The sequence below is a fragment of the Ctenopharyngodon idella genome, chromosome 21 (genome assembly GCF_019924925.1).
Source record: "Ctenopharyngodon idella isolate HZGC_01 chromosome 21, HZGC01, whole genome shotgun sequence".
NCBI classification, from domain to species: domain Eukaryota; kingdom Metazoa; phylum Chordata; class Actinopteri; order Cypriniformes; family Xenocyprididae; genus Ctenopharyngodon; species Ctenopharyngodon idella.
In genome coordinates this window covers 9,607,963-9,629,983 of record NC_067240.1, presented here as the reverse complement: position 1 = coordinate 9,629,983, position 22,021 = coordinate 9,607,963, and the positions used below count along the sequence as shown (strand labels likewise).

Sequence of the window (22,021 nt, the reverse complement as noted above, 5' to 3'; positions counted from 1 at the left end):
TTACCTTGTATTACTCAGTATTTTAAAAGGTAAGTACACTGTAAGTACATGTAAGTACTCTTACTGTAAAATAAAGTGCAACCCAAAAAAGTTTTGCAGTGGTTGACTTTTGGACCTCCTCCTCTCACATATATTTTAAAATATCAAAAATGAGGATACAAATAATTAAAAAGTTCCATACCTGAGAATAGTACCAGTGAAAACATGGCTGTGGAGAAAAAAATATGCATGTGTAATTGAAAAAATAATTTATACATTTGTTAAAAGTAATTAAGTGCCAGTTTTGTCAAACATTTAGTTTACCGTTAGTATCTCAAGACTTCAAGTCGTGTGTCTTGCTCGCCCGTTTCTGTTTGGTTTTATTGCAGCTCTCTTTATATATACAGCAAAATCCAAACCGTGGGTGTGACTATTTTCTTTTAAATCGCTAAACCTGCTAGGTGGCTTTGCTTAACAGAAATGTACAAAATATAGATAGGAAGTATACACAACTTTACCTTTTTATGGTATTTTTTTTATTTTTTTATCTATAACTGTAAAAAAAAATCATTTCAAAGCCACCTCATTATCCAACACTCTCTCAACAGGTACTTGAAATACTGTATCTATAAAGCTATATAGCTATATAGCTTTTCAATTTCAATTTTCTGACTGGTCGGTAAATATTTAATGGTGATTGTACTGAACAGTGATACATGATAAATGATCATTGTGGTTAAATGTTTTTTAAAAGAGAATACAGCCGTCTGTATTTACATAAATAATGCAGAACCAGACGAGCAAGTTACCAGACGTTTAAAAAAATCTTGTGTGTTCACATTTTACTGGCTATTGTATGAAAACTGAAAGCAAGAAGCACATAACAGAACCATATAGAAAACGTTTGATTATCTCTGTTGATAGTCAAAACCACCTGCATGGCATTTGCCTCCCCAGCTAACAAAAATATGTTCTTAGAATGCTTTGCTAACATTCTCATTAAAGGGATAGTTCCCTCAAAAATGAAAATTTGATGTTTATCTGCTTACCCCCAGGGCATCCAAGATGTAGGTGACTTTGTTTCTTCAGTAGAACACAAATGGTGATTTTTTAACTCCAACCGTTGCGGTCTGTCAGTCATATAATGCATTGAAACAGTAACACCATCTATGAGAATAAAAAAAACATACAAAACATACATGCACAGACAAATCCAAATTAAACCCTGCAGCTCGTGCCGACACATTGATGTCCTAAGACACGAAACAATCGGTTTGTGCGAGAATCCGAACAGTATTTATATAATTTTTTACCTCTAATACACCACTATGTCCAACTGCCTAGCGCATCCGGTTGGTGAGGTCTGAACGCGCTCTGACAAGGGAAGTGATGTCTCGCACTCATTGAAGTATAGGCACGAGACATCACTTCCGTATTAGAGGTAAAAAATTATATAAATACTGTTCAGTTTCTCGCACAAACTGATCGTTTCGTGTCTTAGGACATCACTGTGACATCAATGTGTCGTCACGAGCCGCAGGGTATAATTTGGATTTGTTTGTGCATGTTTTTTTATTCTCATAGATGGTGTTACCGTTTCAATGCATTATATGACTGACAGACCGCAATGGTTGGAGTTAAAAATCATCATTTGTGTTTTACTGAAGAAACAAAGCCCTTTAAGTTATGAAAACATTATTTCTGAATGTTTTTTAAACATTGAAAACGTCCAGTTTTTTAATGTATCAAGAAATTTTTTCTTGGTTTATGTGAATGTTAGAGGAACATTCCATTCTATCATTTTGGAAATGTTATGAAAACGTTATTTCGGAATATTTTCAGAACGTTCAAATTATCAGGGGTTTTTTTTACTTATTACGAACGTTTCTTTCTTGGTTTATGTGAACGTTAGAAGAACATTCCATTCTGTCATTTTGAAAATGTTATTAAAATGTTATTTTTGAATGTTCAAAACACCGCAAACGGATGGACAGTCCATCACCGGGCTCACACACAGATACTTGAGTGTCGCTAATTTGGCATGTTTTCAGAGTGTTTAAATTTTTTCCAGAGTACAAAAATAACAGATATGACTTTACTTTAAGGTTCACATTTTACTGTAGTATAGTAAACTAAACTGTGTTAGAGTCTCTGGGAAGTAGCCTACACAGTCCAAAACAGAATCATAAAGAGCAAAGCTTATGTTTTCTAAACCAAAAACACAAACCCACCAAGTTAAACAAGGGAAAAAATAACACAAACTCAAACATACAACTAGACAGCACACAAGTCAAATCTAACAAGACATGGAATACAACACTATAGAAAGAGAAAACACAACAAAATTGTGTTCTGTGTATATGAAGTGTTTCATATGGAGTTTCAAACATTGTCATTGTATTGTGATGCATTTGGCTGAAGAGAGTCCTTTTAAAAAAAAACTGGATATTTTGAATGTTTAAAAAATGTTTCAGAAATAATATTTTCATAACATAATTGCAATGTTAGCAAAACATTCTAAAAACATAATTTTGGCTGAGACGAAGTCAGTGTATTATTCCTGATTGCCTGTATATTTTATATACAACTTGCATTCATTATTTGTTCCTTATGCATGTGTCTTGTGACTTCATGTTCTCTTCAATACTCTTTAATGATCAAACAAGAATTAACTTAAAAAAAACAAATAAAAAAAATGTTAGATGAACTTCCAACTAAACCATTCTAAAAAAACATTTAGCAAATAATAATAACAGTAAAAGGATGTTTTGAGAATGTTATCCTAAGAACGTTTTCTTTCAACATTATGAGAACATCAGTCAGGTGCAAATAACATCATAAAGATGTTCCAAAAACATTTTTATAAGAACGTTTTCACTCAACATTATGAGAACATCAGTCAAGTACAGATAACATCATAAGAACATTCCAACAATGTTGTTCTAAAAATGTTTCCTCTCAACGTTATGAGAATGTATTTTAACTATGAAAACATTATATGACAGTTCCTGAAACATTTCTAACATTTACATAACTTTTACATAACATTAGTGAAAGTTATGGAAACGTTCCATGTTAGCTGGGTCAGTATGAATCTAAAAGATAAATCACTAACGTGTATACAATACGTTTAATCTAAAAAAAAAAAAAAATTCTAAATATGTTCACAATATTTTGATTTGATTACTTCTACATTGCCAAGTGGCTAGCCTGTGTTTTTATGAATCAATTTATGTAGCTACACACTGATATATACAGTAGGACAACCGTAGTTTTGAGGTGTTAGTTGTCAACGCAGTCTGAAGTTTACTAACAAAATAAATAGGTGAAATAGCTGATGCTCTGAGATAATAAGTGCATCATCAAATGTACTTGTCACCAGGGCTTGACATTAACACAGGCCAAATGTGGGTGGATGTCAGCAGTGGTGTGTAACGCAGACAGTCACTCCTACTAGCCACTTTGGCGGGTTGAATTTATAGGTTATACATTTTTCAGTTGTAGTCTTTTAAAAAGGCATCTGAAATAAAAAAAAACTAAGTGCCATGTAGTGTTGTCAAAATAACAATTTTCTATACATATCGATACTGAAATATCTGAAAAGCTTCCAATAACCATTTTACGCAGAACAGATACACAATACCAGCTGTACTTTCTTGCTCACTCACCTCACTGACAGCGAACTGACACACAAACCCGCCTCCCCTCACTCACTCATTTCATTTGCTCCAGATGAATACTGTTGGTGTTACAAGGCTTGAATTTCGGCGTGGCATTACACGTATTGGCCATAATTTTACTCATTCCTGCAGATCTGTGCACACACATGAAGCTGCCTCTCTGTACTAAATTGAGCTCTTTTTCACTGCGTATTGCGTTTAAACAGTCAAGAACACACAAAATTATGTCAAAATGCTAGTGTTGGCAGGTATTCACGTAAACACAGTCAGTTATGTTTTAAGTGTATGTAAACAGTTGAGAAAGAAAACACATGTAACAGTATAATGGATCCTTGCGTCAGGTCTTAAAGTGACAGCAGCCTAGATTTTAAAAATATCTATATGGCAGTTTTTCCCTGTGGTAATAATGTCAAAATTGTGGCCAGTGAAAATGCTGAGTGGCTAGTAACTTTGGAAAACCACTAGCCACAGTGGCTGGTGAGCAAAAAAAATTAATGTCAAGCCCTGCTTGTCACACAACATTTTTTATTATTATTTTATTATTTTTTTTATTAAGGTCTGTCCAGGTAAACATGTTCACAGGTGTCGTTTCTATTGAAATGTAGATAACATATAATTTGCAAACATCATGATGTTAAAGGAATGTTGCCGTTTCAAAAACAAGTTGAGTAAGTATATGTGACAGTTTCGATTGTCACAAATATATCTGACAAACCTGACATACCTCTCAGTTTTAAAAACAAACAGAAATCAAGAAATGGTCGCAATAGAAATTATGCATTATGGAAGGTTTAAAAACACAGATGTGCAGCTTGATATTTTTATTAAAGCTCTCCAATTATTTAATTCTTCGACTGTTAATTTGATTTGTGCAAATCATCCTTTTAGCAGTGTGACTGAACCTCTCATTGGAACACTTACCTACTTGAAGGAACATGAATATATTACCTTGGCCTGAATAAAATTAGACTACCATCTACAAAAACATGTAAAGTGTCACAATTATGTACTCTTATTTTAAAATTCTGTTACCCTTAGTTCCTGTATTCCTGCTCTGTTTAGTTTCGGTTTCCTTCATTTCTGATTATGTCCTCATTTGTTCCTGTGGTAAAATATTATCTGCACCTGTCTGTCATTATGTTTGACTTGTATTTATACTGCCTGTTATGTTCAGTTCTTTGTTGGTTCTCATATATGTTTAGTGGTTCTCCTACGTTTTCCCTGTGTTCCTGAGTGTCAAGAAATTTCAATAAAGACTATTCTAAGTTCCTACTCCACCTTGTTGTGCGTGCTGAAACATTTTTGTTAAATGAAATAATGCATAAATACTACAAATATATTTCAGCCATGACAAATCTGGGAGTAACCAGCATTTATTGTTATGGGGGAATGGAATATAAGCTACATAAGCTTGATTTTGGCGGATGAGATCTGCTACGCTGCTGAGCAAATGCAAGAATTTGTTCAGCATAGTCAAAATAACAAACATAAAGCACAAGCTGCTGCACAGTAAAATCCTCAGAGTTAAATCAACTCTGCTCAGAGTACATTTGGTCCCTTTGAATAGTGTTAAAATAACACTGAAGCAGAGTTAAAGTTAATGAGATAATTAAGCTATTAATTAAGTGATGATTAAATATTAATGATGAACACCTGCTGTTAACAAGCAGAATCACTGAAGAAAAGAGAAACGCAAGAACTACAACTGACTTCAGCCAAAACCATTTAATTGAAATCAACTGAAGATAAAAGTCATTAAATCTCACTAGATCTGATTAAAAGATCTGATTCACTTATTACTAACCAGATTGACTTTATTTCTGTCACAAGTCTAAAGAAGTTCTTATTGAGAATTAACAGAGGTTTAGATCTTGGTGTTTTATTGGTCAAAAAATTATGCCACCATCATGGTGGTCAGGGTTTGTTTTAGTTGGGCTCTTGACACTTTTATATCCATAAAATAGTTTGTGATTGAGTAATTGCAATAGTGTTTCACAACAAATGCTTGTACATTGCTGAATCAAAAGACTGAAGAAACAGATCTGTTTGAATTTCCTGCTTGAAAGCCCTTTCAAATGAACGTCACAAAGAAGGCTCTTTCTCTTTAGTTTCTTGACTGAGATTTGGCTATTGCAACAAAAACCAAAAAAAAAAAAAATTCATTAAACAAATGCCACTGTAACACTTCATTGCTAAAAATGAGCAACTATTACTGCTCAGGCTTATACATGAAAACATAGCATACAATCCTCAATGGTGGTGACAATAATTATTCATACTGCAGTGCATGATGGGAGTTTTGTCCTATGGTGATACCCAGCATGCATTGCAGCATGAAGCATTTTTTTATTGTTGTTTTAATCTTGTTGAGATTCATATGCTGATTCTTGATGTCTCTGTGATGCTGTATGCTGTAATGTACAAATAATAAAACATACGATCAGTTGCTTTGGAATTATTCAGGCAATGACTACATTACAAAAAAAAAAGCAGCAAATATGACTTCACTGCTTTCCAACAACAGAGAAAAATCTACCACAGAAAGTCAAGTGTCAAGAGCCCAACTTAAGCAAACGTCAATCTCCTTGATGGTGGCATCTCTTTTCTTTTCTTTTTTTTTCTTGACCAATAAACCTCTGTTAATTCTCAATTCTATAGATATGAGAAAATCTGGTTAGTAATATGTGAAGCTGGTAATGCTGTTTGTGGAGTTGTTTAATCAGATCTACAGAGATTTAACGATTTTATCTTCAGTTTCTTCAGTTTTTATCTAAGGCTGTGACTGAAGTCAGTTGTAGTTCTTGTGTTTCTCTTTTCTTCAGTGATTCTGCTTGTTAACAGCAGGTGTTCATCACTAATGTACAATCATCACTTAATTAATTGGTTAATTATTTCATTAACTTTAACTCTGCTTCAGTGTTATTTTAACACTATTTAAGATCTTTTATCTTATTGTACAAAAAAAATCTTTTTGTACAATAAGATAAAAGAAGTCTCTTATAAAGTGATACATCGGTGCTATCCCACAAAATGTTTTTTACAAAGGTTTATTTCTGATGATTTTGATGTAAATTGCTCCTTCTGTGGTCTCCAAACTGAAAATTTGTCTCATTTATTTTGGTATTGTGAGTATACTAAGAATTTGTGGAAAAACATTTTGAGTATTTTTTGTGGTATAATTCCTGAAATTTCATTGAAATACAAAAATGTTATTCTGGGTTATATACATTTTGAAAGAGAACAATCAGATGTTTTTTAATTTACTCAATCTTATTTTGTTTCTCACCAAATATTTTATACACAAATGTAAATTTTGTAAGTGTAAGCCTTTCTTTGACCTTTTTCTGGAAGAGTTAAAATTGAATATGTATTTGATTTCTGACTCTTCCAATAAGAAAGCTGTAAAAACTGTGAATCTTTATAAAAGGTATATTATTTTCCTGCTCCCTGGCATGTAGTATATATTATTGTCATTCTGTGTTTCATGTTATTATAATAATAATAATAATAATAATAAAAAGAAACCGGAAAAAAAAACGCTCTATCTCATACCACAAGAAAAAGAACAAACGGTGCTAATATACACTCACAATGTGGTGTAGGCCTAATACTACAAAAAAAATTATAATCATAACCTTTATCTCCATACCAAAATTGCAGATGGCCAGACAGTGATTCATCTTTTATAAATCGTTAAAATATTAATGTCTGTGACGCTGTGAGCACAGAGACTGTTGTGTAGACTGTAAGTATTTAAAATGTTTGATGTTTAATATGAATAAATAGCACTCATAAACGGGCGTTGATGGCATTTGCAAGTGGAACGAGTCAAGGCTTGAACCCAGAAACGCCGTTCCTTACGCCACGACTTAACAAATGGATTGCGCAATGGCAACGCCGGCAACCTGCTCGTCTTGAAACAAAAAAAAAAAAGCGCTTTTGTGCAGACACAGTTAACCAGTTTATACGTGCCTGCTGAAACATACATTTGATTATATTTTGGAGAACAAACAGAAAAAGAGCTGTCAATGTGTATTGGACTGAAGCACAGGCTCTACTCTTCAACACAATGGTGACCCACAAAACACACGATACAGAAACCCTTTAAATCCCAACAGAACATAAAACACTAACAGATCTCTCAAGATCTCAGCATCTTCGCTTATTACAATCCAGACTTTATTTCATACTAAAGTTCTTATTGAGAATTAACAGAGGTTTAGATGTTGAAGTCTTATTGAATAAAATAATAAAGTTTGAAGTCACCATTCTGGTGGTCAGTGCTTGCTTTAGTTGGGCTCTTGACATTAGTGTTTCTGATACATGTTTGTTATAGCCACAAAAAAAATAAATAAATAATAATAATTGAGAAAAGCTCAGATCAGATGATTTGATCAGAAGAAATGATGATAATCATAAAGTGGTCTGATTCACTGATATCAGAGTCTGGTCTCTGACTGAATTGTTTAATATTGGTTGTAATTTAACAAGCCAACACTACCACAGTGCTATGATTTTATAAACAAATTTATTAAATCATTATGCAGAAAATGTTGTCTCAAGAGCATGTGGACTCAAACATCAAGAATCAGCATATGAATCTCAACAATGGTGACAATAAAAAATGTATGTCTCTGAATGTCACAAAACAAGCTACTAAGTCACCATGTTGATTAAATTACAAACAACATATGTAAATTAATAACTCGGTCAATTACAGTAATTCACATATTTTTTACAGAAAATTTACTGTATTTTTTATACAGTATTTTTTCTGTTTTCTTAAATTACAAACAAATGTATGTAAAATTACAAAAATAATCAGTAATTAAGCAGTAACAAAACAGTTAAATGATAAAAATGTCAAATGAATGGCAGCCAAAAAACCCTATAGAATTAAAGTCAAATATCCTAATTTAAATAAACCAAAAACACTGTATTTTACAGGTATTTCCTGAATTATTACGGTCAAATACCTTCACTGTAAAAAAAATCATAAATAAAAACGGTCAATAACTGGCAGCAGCGGCTGCCAAACAAAGACCGTAAAATTAAAGTACAATATCCTAATTTAAATAAACCGAAAAACACTGTTATTTTACAGATATTTCCTGAATTATTACAATCAAATACCTTCACTTTAAAAAAAATCGTAAATAAAAACGGTCAATGACTGGCAGCTACGGCTGCCAAACAAAAAACGTAAAATTAAAGTAAAATATTCTAATTTAAATAAACTGAAAAACTGCTATTTTACTGAATTATTACCTTCACTTTAAAAAAAATATCCTAATTTAAATAAAGTGCAAAAAAACCTAAATTTTCTTTAAATGTTAAAAAAACTGTTATTTTACAGGTATTTCCTGATTTGATTCAAGTGACTGGCAACAGCAGAACATTAAACACTAACAGATCTCTCAAGATCTCAGCATCTTCACTTATTACAGACTTTATTTCTTTTATACAAAAGTTCTTATTGAGAATTAACAAAGATTTAGATGTTGATGTTTTATTGAAATAAAAAGTTCCAGAGTCTTGTCCCGTCATGGCCACCAAGCCAGTGTCTTTGGACAAGATGGCCGCTATACCTGTGTCTTCGGACAAGATGGCCGTTAAAGGCATAAAGTGAAATTAATAAGTGTTTCATTGGTGCACCAGAGAAAGATAAGAAACCATTAATTATCTATTACAATACCAGAGGGCTTATCATTTTAAAAGTTTTACCAGGCAGCAAATTCCTATTAGAATGTTTTAAAGGAAACACATTACATATCATATAGACTGACAATTCTTTATGCTTACCAACTAATTGTAAGAACAGGTAGGAATACCTGCAAGGCATTTCTGCAGCTGCACCTCCGACCGTGCCATACCAACTAAATAAGCACATGTGCTTAAGACATTGCAGGTGCTTAGGTCATCATATATGATCCTGTACTGTATAACATAATCTTATCTACAAAATTTAGCATGGTTTATTAAATTAATGAAATGTTAGGTGTATGCTGAATCATTAAATGACTCCATTGATTGAGAGTCTTATGAGAAAATACATATTTGTTTCACTCTTCTGCATTGTGGTTGAGGCAAGGATATTATTTAAATTACTTTGGTGAAGAAGAAGATTAAATTAGAGATAAATGATAGCTAAACTGTGTGTGTGTGTTCGTGCGTGCGTGTTTGTGTGTTTTTAATTCACCTTTGGGCTAGACTATATAAGCCCAACATAATTTTGGATAAATGTGCAATTTCAACCCATTCCAGTATAGTTTTGTTTAATGATTTAAAACTCTATTTAATACTGATGTTTATTGTTTGTTTTTTTTTGTTTGTTTTTTTTTAAACCATTTCATTAGTATCATTTTGTGAATGAATCAAAGACCTGGACTGAAGCTCAGAGATACTGCGCAGACAGAATTATATATATATATATATATATATATATATATATACATATATATATATATATATATGTACACTATATTGCCAAAAGTATTGGGACACCCCTCCCAATCATTGAATTCAGGTGTTCCAATCACTTCCATGGCTACAGGTGTATAAAATCAAGTACCTAGGAATGCAGACTCTACAAACATTTGTGAAAGAATGGGTCACTCTCAGGAGCTCAGTGAATTCAAGCGTGGTAACGTGATAGGTTGCCACCTGTGCAATAAGTCCATTTGTGAAATTTCCTCACTACTAAATATTACACGGTCAACTGTTAGTGGTATCATAACAAAGTGGAAGCAATTGGGAACAACAGCAACTCAGCCACGAAGTGGTAGGCCACGTAAAATCACAGAGCGGGGTCAGCACATGCTGAGGCACAGAAGTCACCAACTTTCTGCAGAGTCAATAGCTACAGACCTCCAAACTTCGTGTGGCCTTCAGATTAGCTCAAGAACAGTGCGTAGAGAGCTTCATGGAATGGGTTTCCATGGCCGAGCAGCTGCATCCAAGCCTTACATCACCAAGTGCAATGCAAAGCGTCGGATGCAGTGGTGTCATCTTTTCATATGTTGATTCAATGACATTATCATTGATTGATATTGATGCTTTTTGACAAATCCATGGGTTTTGCCTAATGTTTGATTATCTAGCTATGTAAAAAGTGTAGGCCTATTTGATTCTGAATCTGAATTCTGAGTCTGAAGATAGTTATGTTCAAAGCAGAGGAATTAGGTCAAAGTATTAATAGGAAAGGTTTGTTTAAATAGGTAAAAATGAGAAAAAGAAGATGTCAGGATCACTATTTTAATGTTTTCATTCCTTTGGTTCTACTACTATCCTTAAGACCCATCAAACAACCACAGCTTCCCTTTCAAAGTTTCAAACTTTGACCATCTTTATTGACAACATTTAGTACCATTGTTATGCAAAACTTCAAATAAAACAAATACATCATCTTACATTTATCAAACATATTCAGATCAAAATATCACATTCATGTCAAAAATGAGTATACAAGTATATTATACTGTACTGTACATTATAGTTTTCCATCATTCTGACACTGAAAATCAAGCTATATTCATTGTTAGTATTTTATAAACCCCTTCACTGATTTAATAGGTCCATTAAACAACATGGAAAATCAAGAGATTATTGTATAATTTCATGCTTGATTAAGTATTGAGCCCACAACTGTATTTATTGGAAACTGCAAAGCGTTGTCCTCCTACGTCAGGGTTTGATCTTACGATAGTCTCTCAAATGCATGGTGGCGTTGCTGGGAAGTCCGAGTCTGATCAGCTCCTCTTGCAACTGAAAATATATGAGCTTTATGACAAACCTATCATGTGCTGATATGTTATTCAGTCATATCGTTTAATTATCATTCATTTATATTTATTTTTTTTAGGAAGTTTCTATAGGGAGTTATATGTACCATTCAATTAAATGAAGTATAAAATGCAATGTTTATGTAAAAATAAATAAATATCTATTTTCATTGCTGTAGGTAAATGAATGATTGTGACTGTTGAGTTACTTACCTGTAAAATCACAAACTTTTCAATCTGAGACTCTGACAGATTTTCTAGACTTGTAACTTCTATTCGCATTCCCATCACTGATCAATAAAAAAAATAAAAAAAAATGTTCAAGTGTCATAATTCATGCACTTATAGACTACAGTTTAACAATTTTCATTGTTTTGAAATTATTGATTGCAGAAAAAACAAACTGATCACATATCTACACAAACATACCATACTCATCTGAAAAGGTGTTGATATGATGGTCATCAGGTTCAAACAGAAAGCAAACAGAAGACTAGCATTAGCATGTTACACTTTTGAAACATACTTTCTATTCTTTATATTTTACAGAATTTACATCCACATTTTTCACATTTTTGTGTGTAATAGCCTAATGTTTATTCTTTTATTTCATTACAAAAGGTATATTTGCTCACCACTGTAACAGAAGAAAGGCAAACTGGCAAAGCAGCTCTCATCTGTCCACTGGCCAATGTATTTTAAAGACACAGCTGTGCAGTGTTGAGCTCTCTGCTCTCCTGGGACATTTGCACCATTATCTGGTTGTGTAACATCACCTTGAGTATATGGCAGCCAATATGTGAAGGAAGAGCTGCTCTGATCTGACCACAGTCTGTTTCTGTGCAGACCAATCCATACAGTATATCCATAATAATAATAACCATAATTATAATAACTATAATAATAACGTGTGAGGCTCAGTATCTGTTGACGCTCTGTCTCATTTCTCACACTGGCCAGATCTGTGTACTTCTCTCTGCAGTAGCTCTGAGCTTCAGTCCAGGTCTTACTCATGTATATCAAAACATACTTCTGAGAAGCATTTTCTCTACCTAAGATAAAAATATGAAATTAAAATTAAGTCTGTTCATTTGTTACTTTGTCAACCATATTTTCAATGCACACATTTATATCTACAAGCCATTTACATATATAATTTTTTATATTAGAATATGTATACTTGGGTTTTGATCCAACTAAGCCAAGACATGTTCCAGGGATCTTACCACATACTGACTTTCAGTGAAAGAAAACTAAATATGTACATATAAAAAAGAAAACTTCAAATGGAATGTCTTACCATCATAGCAGACAAATGTGTAAGAATTGTCACATGACGAATCATACCAGTTTCCATTATAATTCATGTAAACGCACAGTTCATTCCCAAGATAATTGTTTGGTTCATAATAAAAGTTCCTGAAATCTCTCTCTCCTTCCTGATAGAAATCATTGTCTTCCAGTGACCATCTCCAGCTGTTCACATCATCATACAGTCCAATCCAGGCTGAACCATTGTAACTCCCATTAACTGTGTTGATCAGTCTGTTCATTTCCTCCATGTTATCAATGGTGGCCAGATCAGTGTAATTCTGTCTGCAGTATCTCTGAGCTTCAGTCCAGGTCTTTGACTCATTCACAAAATTATACTGGTGAGATGATGCTAATACTGTCAAGGTGGGGAAAATGGAAAGGTACAATACACACATATTTGATCAAGTCACACTTTTAGACATTTCATTTTTTGAAAAAAAAAAAAGTCCCTTTATTTTGTGATGTTCTAATATATCTTATTTTCATTTGTTACTTTGTCTCTGTGTTTTAAAAAAAGGGTTATTATTGTTATTAGAGATCTACTCACCACTGTAGCGGTTCGGAGTGCCAAAGTCACATGATTTCAGCCGTTGGCAGTTTGACACGCGATCTGAATCATGATTCGATACACTGATTCATTGTGCTCCGATGCTTCGTGAAGCAGTATTTAGAAATCGGCCATCACTAAATAAGTTGTTATTTTGTTGTTTTTTTTGGCGCACCAAAAATATTCTCGTCGCTTTATAATATTAATATTGAACCACTGTACTCACATGAACTGATTTAAATATGTTTTTAGTACCTTTATGGATCTTGAGAGAGGAAATGTCATTGCTTCCTGTGAAGACCTCACGGAGCCATCGGATTTAAACAAAAATATCTTAATTTGTGTTCCGAAGATTAACGAAGGTCTTACGGGTCTGGAACGGCATGAGGGTGAGTAATAAATGACAGAATTTTCATTTTTGGGTGAACTAACCCTTTAACCTATGTCCAGGTAAACATATTCATGAGTTCCATTTCTATATAGATAAATGCACACTCATATGAAAAACATAAGTTTAAAAGAATTTAAGCTCTACTGACAGCATCTGTGACATGCTTTTAAATGTCACAGACAACAATTTTATTCTCATCCCTCAGTTTGTATAAACAAATCGAATCATGAAACAGCACACATAAAAATAATTTTTTTTTGAAAAAGAAAACCAGATCATTAATAACTGAGATTCATTCATTTCTAAAAGTCAAGAGATTATAGTAGTTATAATGTCATGTTGGAGTAAGTATTGAGCCTGTATTGGAACTGCAAAGCATTGTCCTCCTCCATCAGGGTTTGATCTTACGATAGTCTCTCAAATGCATGGTGGCGTTGCTGGGAAGTCCAAGTCTGATCAGCTCCTCTTGCAACTGAAAAATATGAGCTTTATGACAAACCTATCAACCTATAAACCTATGTTGATATTATTCAGTCATATCAATTATCAGTTTAAAAACATGACTTTTTACATAGTAAGTTCTATTTAGAACCATATCATCCTAAAGAACCTTTTTATGGTAAAATGGTTCTTTTTTATCTGTAACTGTCAAAAAATCCTTTTGAACCCACATCATTATCCAACACTCTCTCAACAGGTACTTGAAATATCTATAAAAGATTTTAAGTTGTAACTGGTTTGCTCAAATAAGATGAAATTTAATATCAGTCTGTGTGTCATGGTTATCTAAATAAAGAAAGAAATATGACACACAATGGCTGGAATTTGGACTCTTCTAATGTTTGAACAGTTTTAATAAAAGACAAATTGTTTCAGAATGTGTCCTGCAGTGTTCTTGAACTTAGTGGCAAAGTTTATCTGACCTGCATGCACAAACACATCAGCAGTTAAAGAGTTTGTCATGTAATCATTATTATTATTTGCAATATCTGGTCCATTAATATTAATAAAGCTTTTGTGTTTGTTTTACATACTGAACTTTCTGTTAAACAAAACATTGCTGTCTTACCCACCACTTTCCTTTGCATTTGTTTTCAAAGATATTTTCTGACTGGTCGGTAAATACATAATGGTGATTGTACTGAAGAGGGAAACATGATAAATGATCATTGTGGCTAAATGTTTTATATGGTTACATAATGCAGAACCAATTACTAATTACCAGAAGGTTTAAGCAAAAACCTTGTGTGTTCACATTTTACTGGCTATTGTATGAAAACTGAAAGCAAGGAGCACATAACAGAAGCATATAGAAAACCTTTGATTATCTCTGTTGATGATCAAAACCACCTGCATGAGGAAGGAAAACTTCCTTAGTCTGAATCTAAAAGAAAAATCACTAACGTGCATATGATATGTTTATTCTAAAAAAAATTCTAAATGTTCACAATATTTGAATGGAAGTTTCCTCTCTCTGTTTCAGTAATGGATGACTTACTTCTACATTTCCAAGTGGCTAGCCTGTGTTTTTATGAATCAATTTATGTAGCTACACACTCATATAAACAGTAGGACAACCATATTTTGAGGTGTTAGTTGTCAGAGCGGTTTGAAGTTTACTAACAAAATAAATAGATGAAATATCTTAGCTGATGCTCTGAGATAATAAGTGCATCATCAAACATACTTGTCACCAGGGCTTGACATTAACACAGGCCAAATGTGGGTGGATGTCAGCAGTGGTGTGTAACGCAGACAGTCACTCCTACTAGCCACTTTGGCGGGTTGAATTTATAGGTTATACATTTTTCAGTTGTAGTCTTTTAAAAAGGCATCTTAAATTAAAAACTAAGTGCAATGTAGTGTTGTCAAAATATCAATTTTACATACATATCGATACTGAAATATCTAAAAAAAAATTCCAATATTCATTTTATGCAGATACACGATACCAGCTGCGCTTTCTCATCTCACTGACAGTGAGTTGACACACAAACCCGCCTCCCCTCACTCACTCGTGTCATTTGCTCCGGATGAATACTGTTGGTGTTACAGGGCTTGAATTTCAGCGTGGGATTGCACATATTGGGCATAATTTTACTCATTCCTGCAGACTTTGTACCACACCCAAAGTGCACATGCATAAAGCTACCTCTCAGTACTAAATTGAGTTCTTTTTCGCTCCTTATTGCGTTTAAACAGTCAAAAACACACAAAATTATGTCAAAATGCCAGTTTTGGCGAGTATTCACATAAACACAGTCAGTTATGTTGAACATGAACATCAACAGTTGAGAAAGAAAACACATGTGAGTATAATGGATCTGTGCGTCAGGTCTTAAAGTGACAGCAGCCTAATACACCTGCTTCCAAATTATGAGATAATATTAAAAATATCTATATGGCAGTTTTTCCCTATGGTTAATGTTAATGTAAAGCCCTGCTTGTCACACAACATTTTTTTATTATTTTATTTATTAAGGTCTGTCCAGGTAAACATGTTCACAGGTGTCGTTTCTATTTAAATGTAGATAACATATTATTCACAAACATCATGATGTTAAAGGAATGTTGCCGTTTAAAAACAAGTTGAGTAAGCATATATGACATAGTTTCATTGTCAGATATATCTGACAAACTTCACATACCTCTAAGTTTTAAAAACAAACAGAAGTCAAGAAAAGGTCACAATGGAAATGATGCATTACGGAAGGTTTAAAAACACAAATGTGCAGCTTGTATTTTTATTAAAGCTCTCCAATTATTTAATTCTTCCATTGTTTATTTGATTTGTGCACATCATTTTTTAGCAGTGTGAATGAACCTCTCATTGGAACACTTACATACTTGAAGAAACATGAATATATTAACTTGACCTGAACAAAATTAGACTACCGTCTACAAAAACATGTAAAGTGTCACGATTACGGACTCTTATTTTGAAATTCTGTTTTGTTTCCCTTAGTTCCTGTATCCCTGCTCTGTTTAGTTTCAGTTTCCTTCATTTCTGATTATGTCCTTGTTTGTTCGTCTCCTTACAGCATTTTAATAAAACGATGACCAACAACACAAACAGCTCTCTCTGAAGTCTCCATCATGACAAGTTCACTTCAAGATATAACACGAAGCACACGACTTGCACGCTTAAGTTTCAGGAAACCACTTCCCACATATCTGAAGTGCCTCGAAGTTTATATGTATTCTTTATATCACAGGTTTTCAAACCCTGTGTCACAAGACTTAAAAATTGGGTTGACAGGATGTAGATTGTGTAAGTTAGCCTATATTAAAAATAAAATAAAAATAACATTTGTTTAAATAAAATCATAGTCTAAAATGAATAAATACGTGAAATATATTTGACTTAATTGATAAACAAAATGAAAGAAAAAACTCTGCCTATATGGTGCTTAGATTCATTTTTTAGATTCAAACTACTAAGCAATACCATATGGCTGAGGAGATGTTTTAACAAATCAAAATTACCATTCATGACCTCTAATGCAAACATTTGCAATCAAAGACAATAATTTTAACAAAATAAGAGAGATCATACAAAATGCATGTTAATTTTTATTTAGTACTGTCCTGAGTAAGATATTTTACATAAAAGATATTTACATATAGTCCACAAGACAAAAAAATAGCTGAATTTATGAAAATAACCCTGTTCAAAAGTTTGGGAACCCTTGATTCTTAATACTGTGTGTGCTTACCTGGATGATCTACGACTGTTTTTTTTTTTTGTTTGTTTTTTGTGATGGTTGTTCATGAGTCCCTTGTTTGTTCTGAGCAGTTAAACTGAGCTCTGTTCTCCAGACAAATCCTCCAGGTCCTGCAGATTATTCAGTTTTCAAGGATTTTTTGCATATTTGAATCCTTTCCAGCAGTGACTGAATGATTTTGAGATCCATCTTTTCACACTGAGGACAACTGAGCGACTCAAACACAACTATTAAAAAAGGTTCAAACATTCACTGATGCTCCAGAAGGAAACACGATGCATTAAGAGCCGGGGGGTGAAAACTTTTTTAATTTGAAGTTCAAGGTATATTGTACTTAATTTGTCTTCAGGGAAACATGTAAGTATCTTCTGTTGCTTCTGAATAATCTGCAGGACCTGGAGGATTTGTCTGAAGAACAGAGCTCAGTTTAACTGCTCAGAACAAACAAGGGACTCATGAACAACCATCACAAAACATAAAAACAGTCGTAGATCATCCAGGAAACCACACACAGTATTAAGAATCAAGGGTTCCCAAACTTTTGAACAGGGCCATTTTAATAAATTTAGCTATTTTTTTGACTTGTGGACTATATGTAAATATCTTTAATGTAAAATATCTTACTCAGGACAGTACTAAATAAAAAATAACATGCATTTTGTATAATCTCTCTTATTTTGTTAAAATTATTCACATTTTCACAGATTCTGCAAGGGGTTCCCAAACTTTCGCATACCACTGTATGTTTCCATCTGCAGTAGCTCTGAGCTTCAGTCCAAGTCTTACTCTCACTTACCAGAACAAACGTCTGAGAGTTTGTTCTATTATCCCCCACCATCTTTTAAATTAATGCATTTATAAATTCAATCCATTTATATTTACATAATTTTATCTTACCATTGTTTCAACATTAATTGCAGGTGCAAAAGTGATTTTGAACCAACATTTCTTCATAACATTGATTCAATGACATTATCTTTGATTGATAATGATGCCTTTTGACAAATTGATGGGTTTTGCCTAATGTTTGATTATCTAGCTATGAAAAAAGTGTAGGCCTATTTGATTCTGAATCTGAATTCTGAGTCTGAAGATAGCTATGTGGAAAGCAAAGGAATTAGGTCAAACTATTAACAGGAAAGATTTGTTTAAATAGGTAAAAATGAGGGAGAGAAGATGTCAGGATCACTATTTTAATGTTTTAATTCTTTTGGTTCTACTACTATCCTTAAGACCCATAAAACAACCACAGCTTCCCTGTCAAAGTTTCAAACTGTAACCAACTTTATTGACACAAGATGTAGTACTGTTGTTATGCAAAACTTCAAATAAAACAAAATCATCATCTTACATTTATCAATCATATTCAGATCAAAATATCACATTCTTGTCAAAAATTAGTATAACGAGTATATTATACTGTACTGTACGTTATAATTTTCCATCATTTTGACACTGAAATTCAAGCTATATTCATTGTTAGTATTTTAAAAACCCCTTCACTGATTTAATAGGTCCATTAAACAACACATAAAAACAATCTGGATCACTGATTTATAAAAGTCAAGAGATTATTGTATAATTTCATGCTTGATTAAGTATTGAGCCCACAACTGTATTTATTGGAAACTGCAAAGCATTGTCCTCCTCCGTCAGGGTTTGATCTTACGATAGTCTCTCAAATGCATGGTGGCGTTGCTGGGAAGTCCGAGTCTGATCAGCTCCTCTTGCAACTGAAAATATATGAGTTTGATGACAAACCTATCATGTGCCGATATGTTATTCAGTCATATCATTTAATTATCATTCATTGATATTTATTTTTATAGGAAGTTTATATAGGAAGTTATATGTACCAATCAATTAAATGAAGTATAAAATATGTTTATATAAAAATATCAGTTTTCATTGCTGTGTGTAAATGAATGATTGTGACTATTGAGTTACTTACCTGTAAAATCACAAGCTTTTCAATCTGAGACTCTGACAAATTCTCTAGACTTGTAACTTCTATTCGCATTCCCATCACTGATCAATAATAAAATAAATAAAATGGTCAGGAGTCATAATTAATACTTATAAACTACAGTTTAACAAGTTACATTTTATGTTTTGAATTATTGATAACAGAAAAAAACTGATCATTATCTACACAAACATACCATACTCATCTGAAAAGGTGTTGATATGATGGTCATCAGGTTCACCAAAAAGCAAACAGAAGACTAGCATTAGCATGTTACACTTTTGAAACAGACTTTCTATTCTTTATATTTTACAGAATTTACATCCACATTTTCTTGTTTTTGTGTGCAATAGCCTAATGTTTATTCTTTTATTTCATTACAGAAGGTATATTTGCTCACCACTGTAACAGAAGAAAGGCAAACTGGCAAAGCAGCTCTCATCTGTCCACTGGCCAATGTATTTTAAAGACACAGTTGTACAGTGTTGAGCTCTCTGCTCTCCTGGGGCATTTGCACCATTATCTGGTTGTGCAACATCACCTTGAATATATGGCTGCCAATATGTAAAGGAAGAGCTGCTCTGATCTGACCACAGTCTGTTTCTGTGCAGACCAATCCAAACACTATTTCCATAATAATAAGGTGCAATGCTCAGTATCTGTTGACGTTCTGTCTCATTTCTCACACTGGCCAGATCAGTGTACATCTCTCTGCAGTAGCTCTGAGCTTCAGTCCAGGTCCTTCCAGTACTTACCCAGATATACTTCTGAGAGGCGTTTTCTCTACCTAAGATAAAAAAAAATAAATAATAATAAAAAAAAAAATATATATATATATATATAAAAAATGTAAAATTAAGTCTGTTCATTTGTTACATTGTCAACCATATTTTAAATGCATACATTTATATCTACAAGCCATTTACATATAGAATTTTTATATTAGAATATGGTATACTTGGGTTTTGATCCAACTAAGGTACACAGCAAAATCCCCAGTGTTAAATTAACACCCCAAAGTGTACATATGTGTCCACACTACAGGGTGTTAAAAGTAATTAAATAATTAAATTAATTAGATAATTAAGTGATGATTGACAATTAGTAGTGACACCTGATGCTAATAAGCAAAATCATTGAAGGAAAGAGAAACAACGAGAAAGAGAGACACAACAACTACAACTGACTTCCAGCCATTAAACATTATTACACTTATTATTAACCAGTTTGATTTTATTTCTGTCATACATCAATAAAAGTTCTTATTGAGAATTAACAGATGTTTAGATGTTAATGTTTTAATGAAAGTTTTGTTTTCAAGTCATCTACTGCGCAACAGTTTGACATGTCTGTCATTTGAAAGAACCACGTCGTGTCCTGAATAATTAAGAGACGGTGTCTTCTCATAGGATAAGAAAACTCAGTCTCATTAATAATTATGAGACACAGACGCGTCATCTAAGTATTAAGAGTGCACCGCTACGTCACCGCCTGTGACGTGGACACGATGTAGATTTTAAACCCGGAAGACGAAAATAGCGGGAAAAAAAATCTCAAAATTAACCACTTTCCCCCTACAATTAAATCTAACAGATGCTAACATTGTATTCAATGATGTTCAACACACATACCTGTTAAAATTTTAGAATATTTTGTTTAGGGTTTCATGACCCTTTAACCGATCAAATGGCTTATAAAAACACCGCAAAATAAGTCTCAAAAGTATCAAAGATGCAACAGCGTGTTCGTATTCGATGCAGAGAAAAAAATGCGAATGGCTGCGCATTTATTTGTGTATTAAATTATAGCAAATACCATTGTGTTGTGTCATGTGCATGTAATAGTAATTTGCAGCGTGTATTTGTGGTAAGATTTTTTTCGATGCTTCTAATGAGAGCGAAATAAAACTGTCTGAATCAGAAGCCGTTGCTGTGTTGTCAGTCTCCCTTCACTCCGCAGCTTAACCATGCCCACTTCTGTAGCATTTTTCAAAACTGTGGTGAGAACTGACTGCTGCTGAAACAGGGGGTTTCATGACCCTTTAGGGCTGTCTCAATTGCAGAATCCTTCCAGGGCACTGAAACGTTCGAACTAAAAAGTCCCACAATGCACCGTGAAAACTATGCTCCCTTAATGGAAGTTCTGAAGCGCGAAACTTGAATCCCGAGAGCCAACTCACTACACATAACGACGCGCGATAGATGTTTTTAAAAATTATTTTAAACCATTATTTTATTATATTTCAGCATAAACATACATCGCTAGACAGGTAATGAACATAATATAGCTAACATTTATAATTTATTTACGGCTGAAATGTTGCACGTATATGTACCAAGCAAATAATTTATCATAATGTACTTTAAACAACATTACAAGTAATGTCAGAAAATATCAGTTCTGCTGTTGTTCATAAATACCAGTAGTGATGTTGTACAACGAGGAAATGGAGTCATAAGTGTCCCAATGTGTAGTGAACCAGCATCCTTTACTGTCCTTACAAGTGCCCGAATTCGTGTACACGATATACTGATTCATGAGCTCGGGAGCTGACTGAGACACATCCATTGTTTGTTTGTTTTCTTTTCGCTTTCCTTCAATGATTTTGCTTATTAACATCAGGTGTCACTACTAATGG

At 33.3% G+C, this 22,021-nt stretch overlaps 1 protein-coding gene across 10 annotated transcripts in view; it reads right to left on the bottom strand.

Moving 5' to 3' along the window:
* Positions 1–22,021, bottom strand: part of LOC127503466 (macrophage mannose receptor 1-like) — a 75,628-nt gene that overhangs the window by 44,445 nt on the left and 9,162 nt on the right. For 4 of the 10 annotated variants that reach the window (XR_007927100.1, XM_051877348.1, XM_051877344.1 and 1 more), the window contains exon 2: positions 182–208. The exons of 3 other annotated variants lie outside the window; for them this stretch is intronic. Coding sequence is in view for 4 of the 7 variants with exons in the window: in XM_051877348.1 (XP_051733308.1) it covers positions 182–206 (25 nt within the window). In the remaining 3 variants the exon portion in view is untranslated. Of the gene's footprint in view, positions 1–181; positions 209–303; positions 347–11,252; positions 11,424–18,677; positions 19,151–19,368; positions 19,446–19,579; positions 20,171–22,021 lie in introns of those variants that run through there. 3 more of the 10 variants (XR_007927099.1, XR_007927098.1, XM_051877345.1) reach the window with 3 other exon arrangements.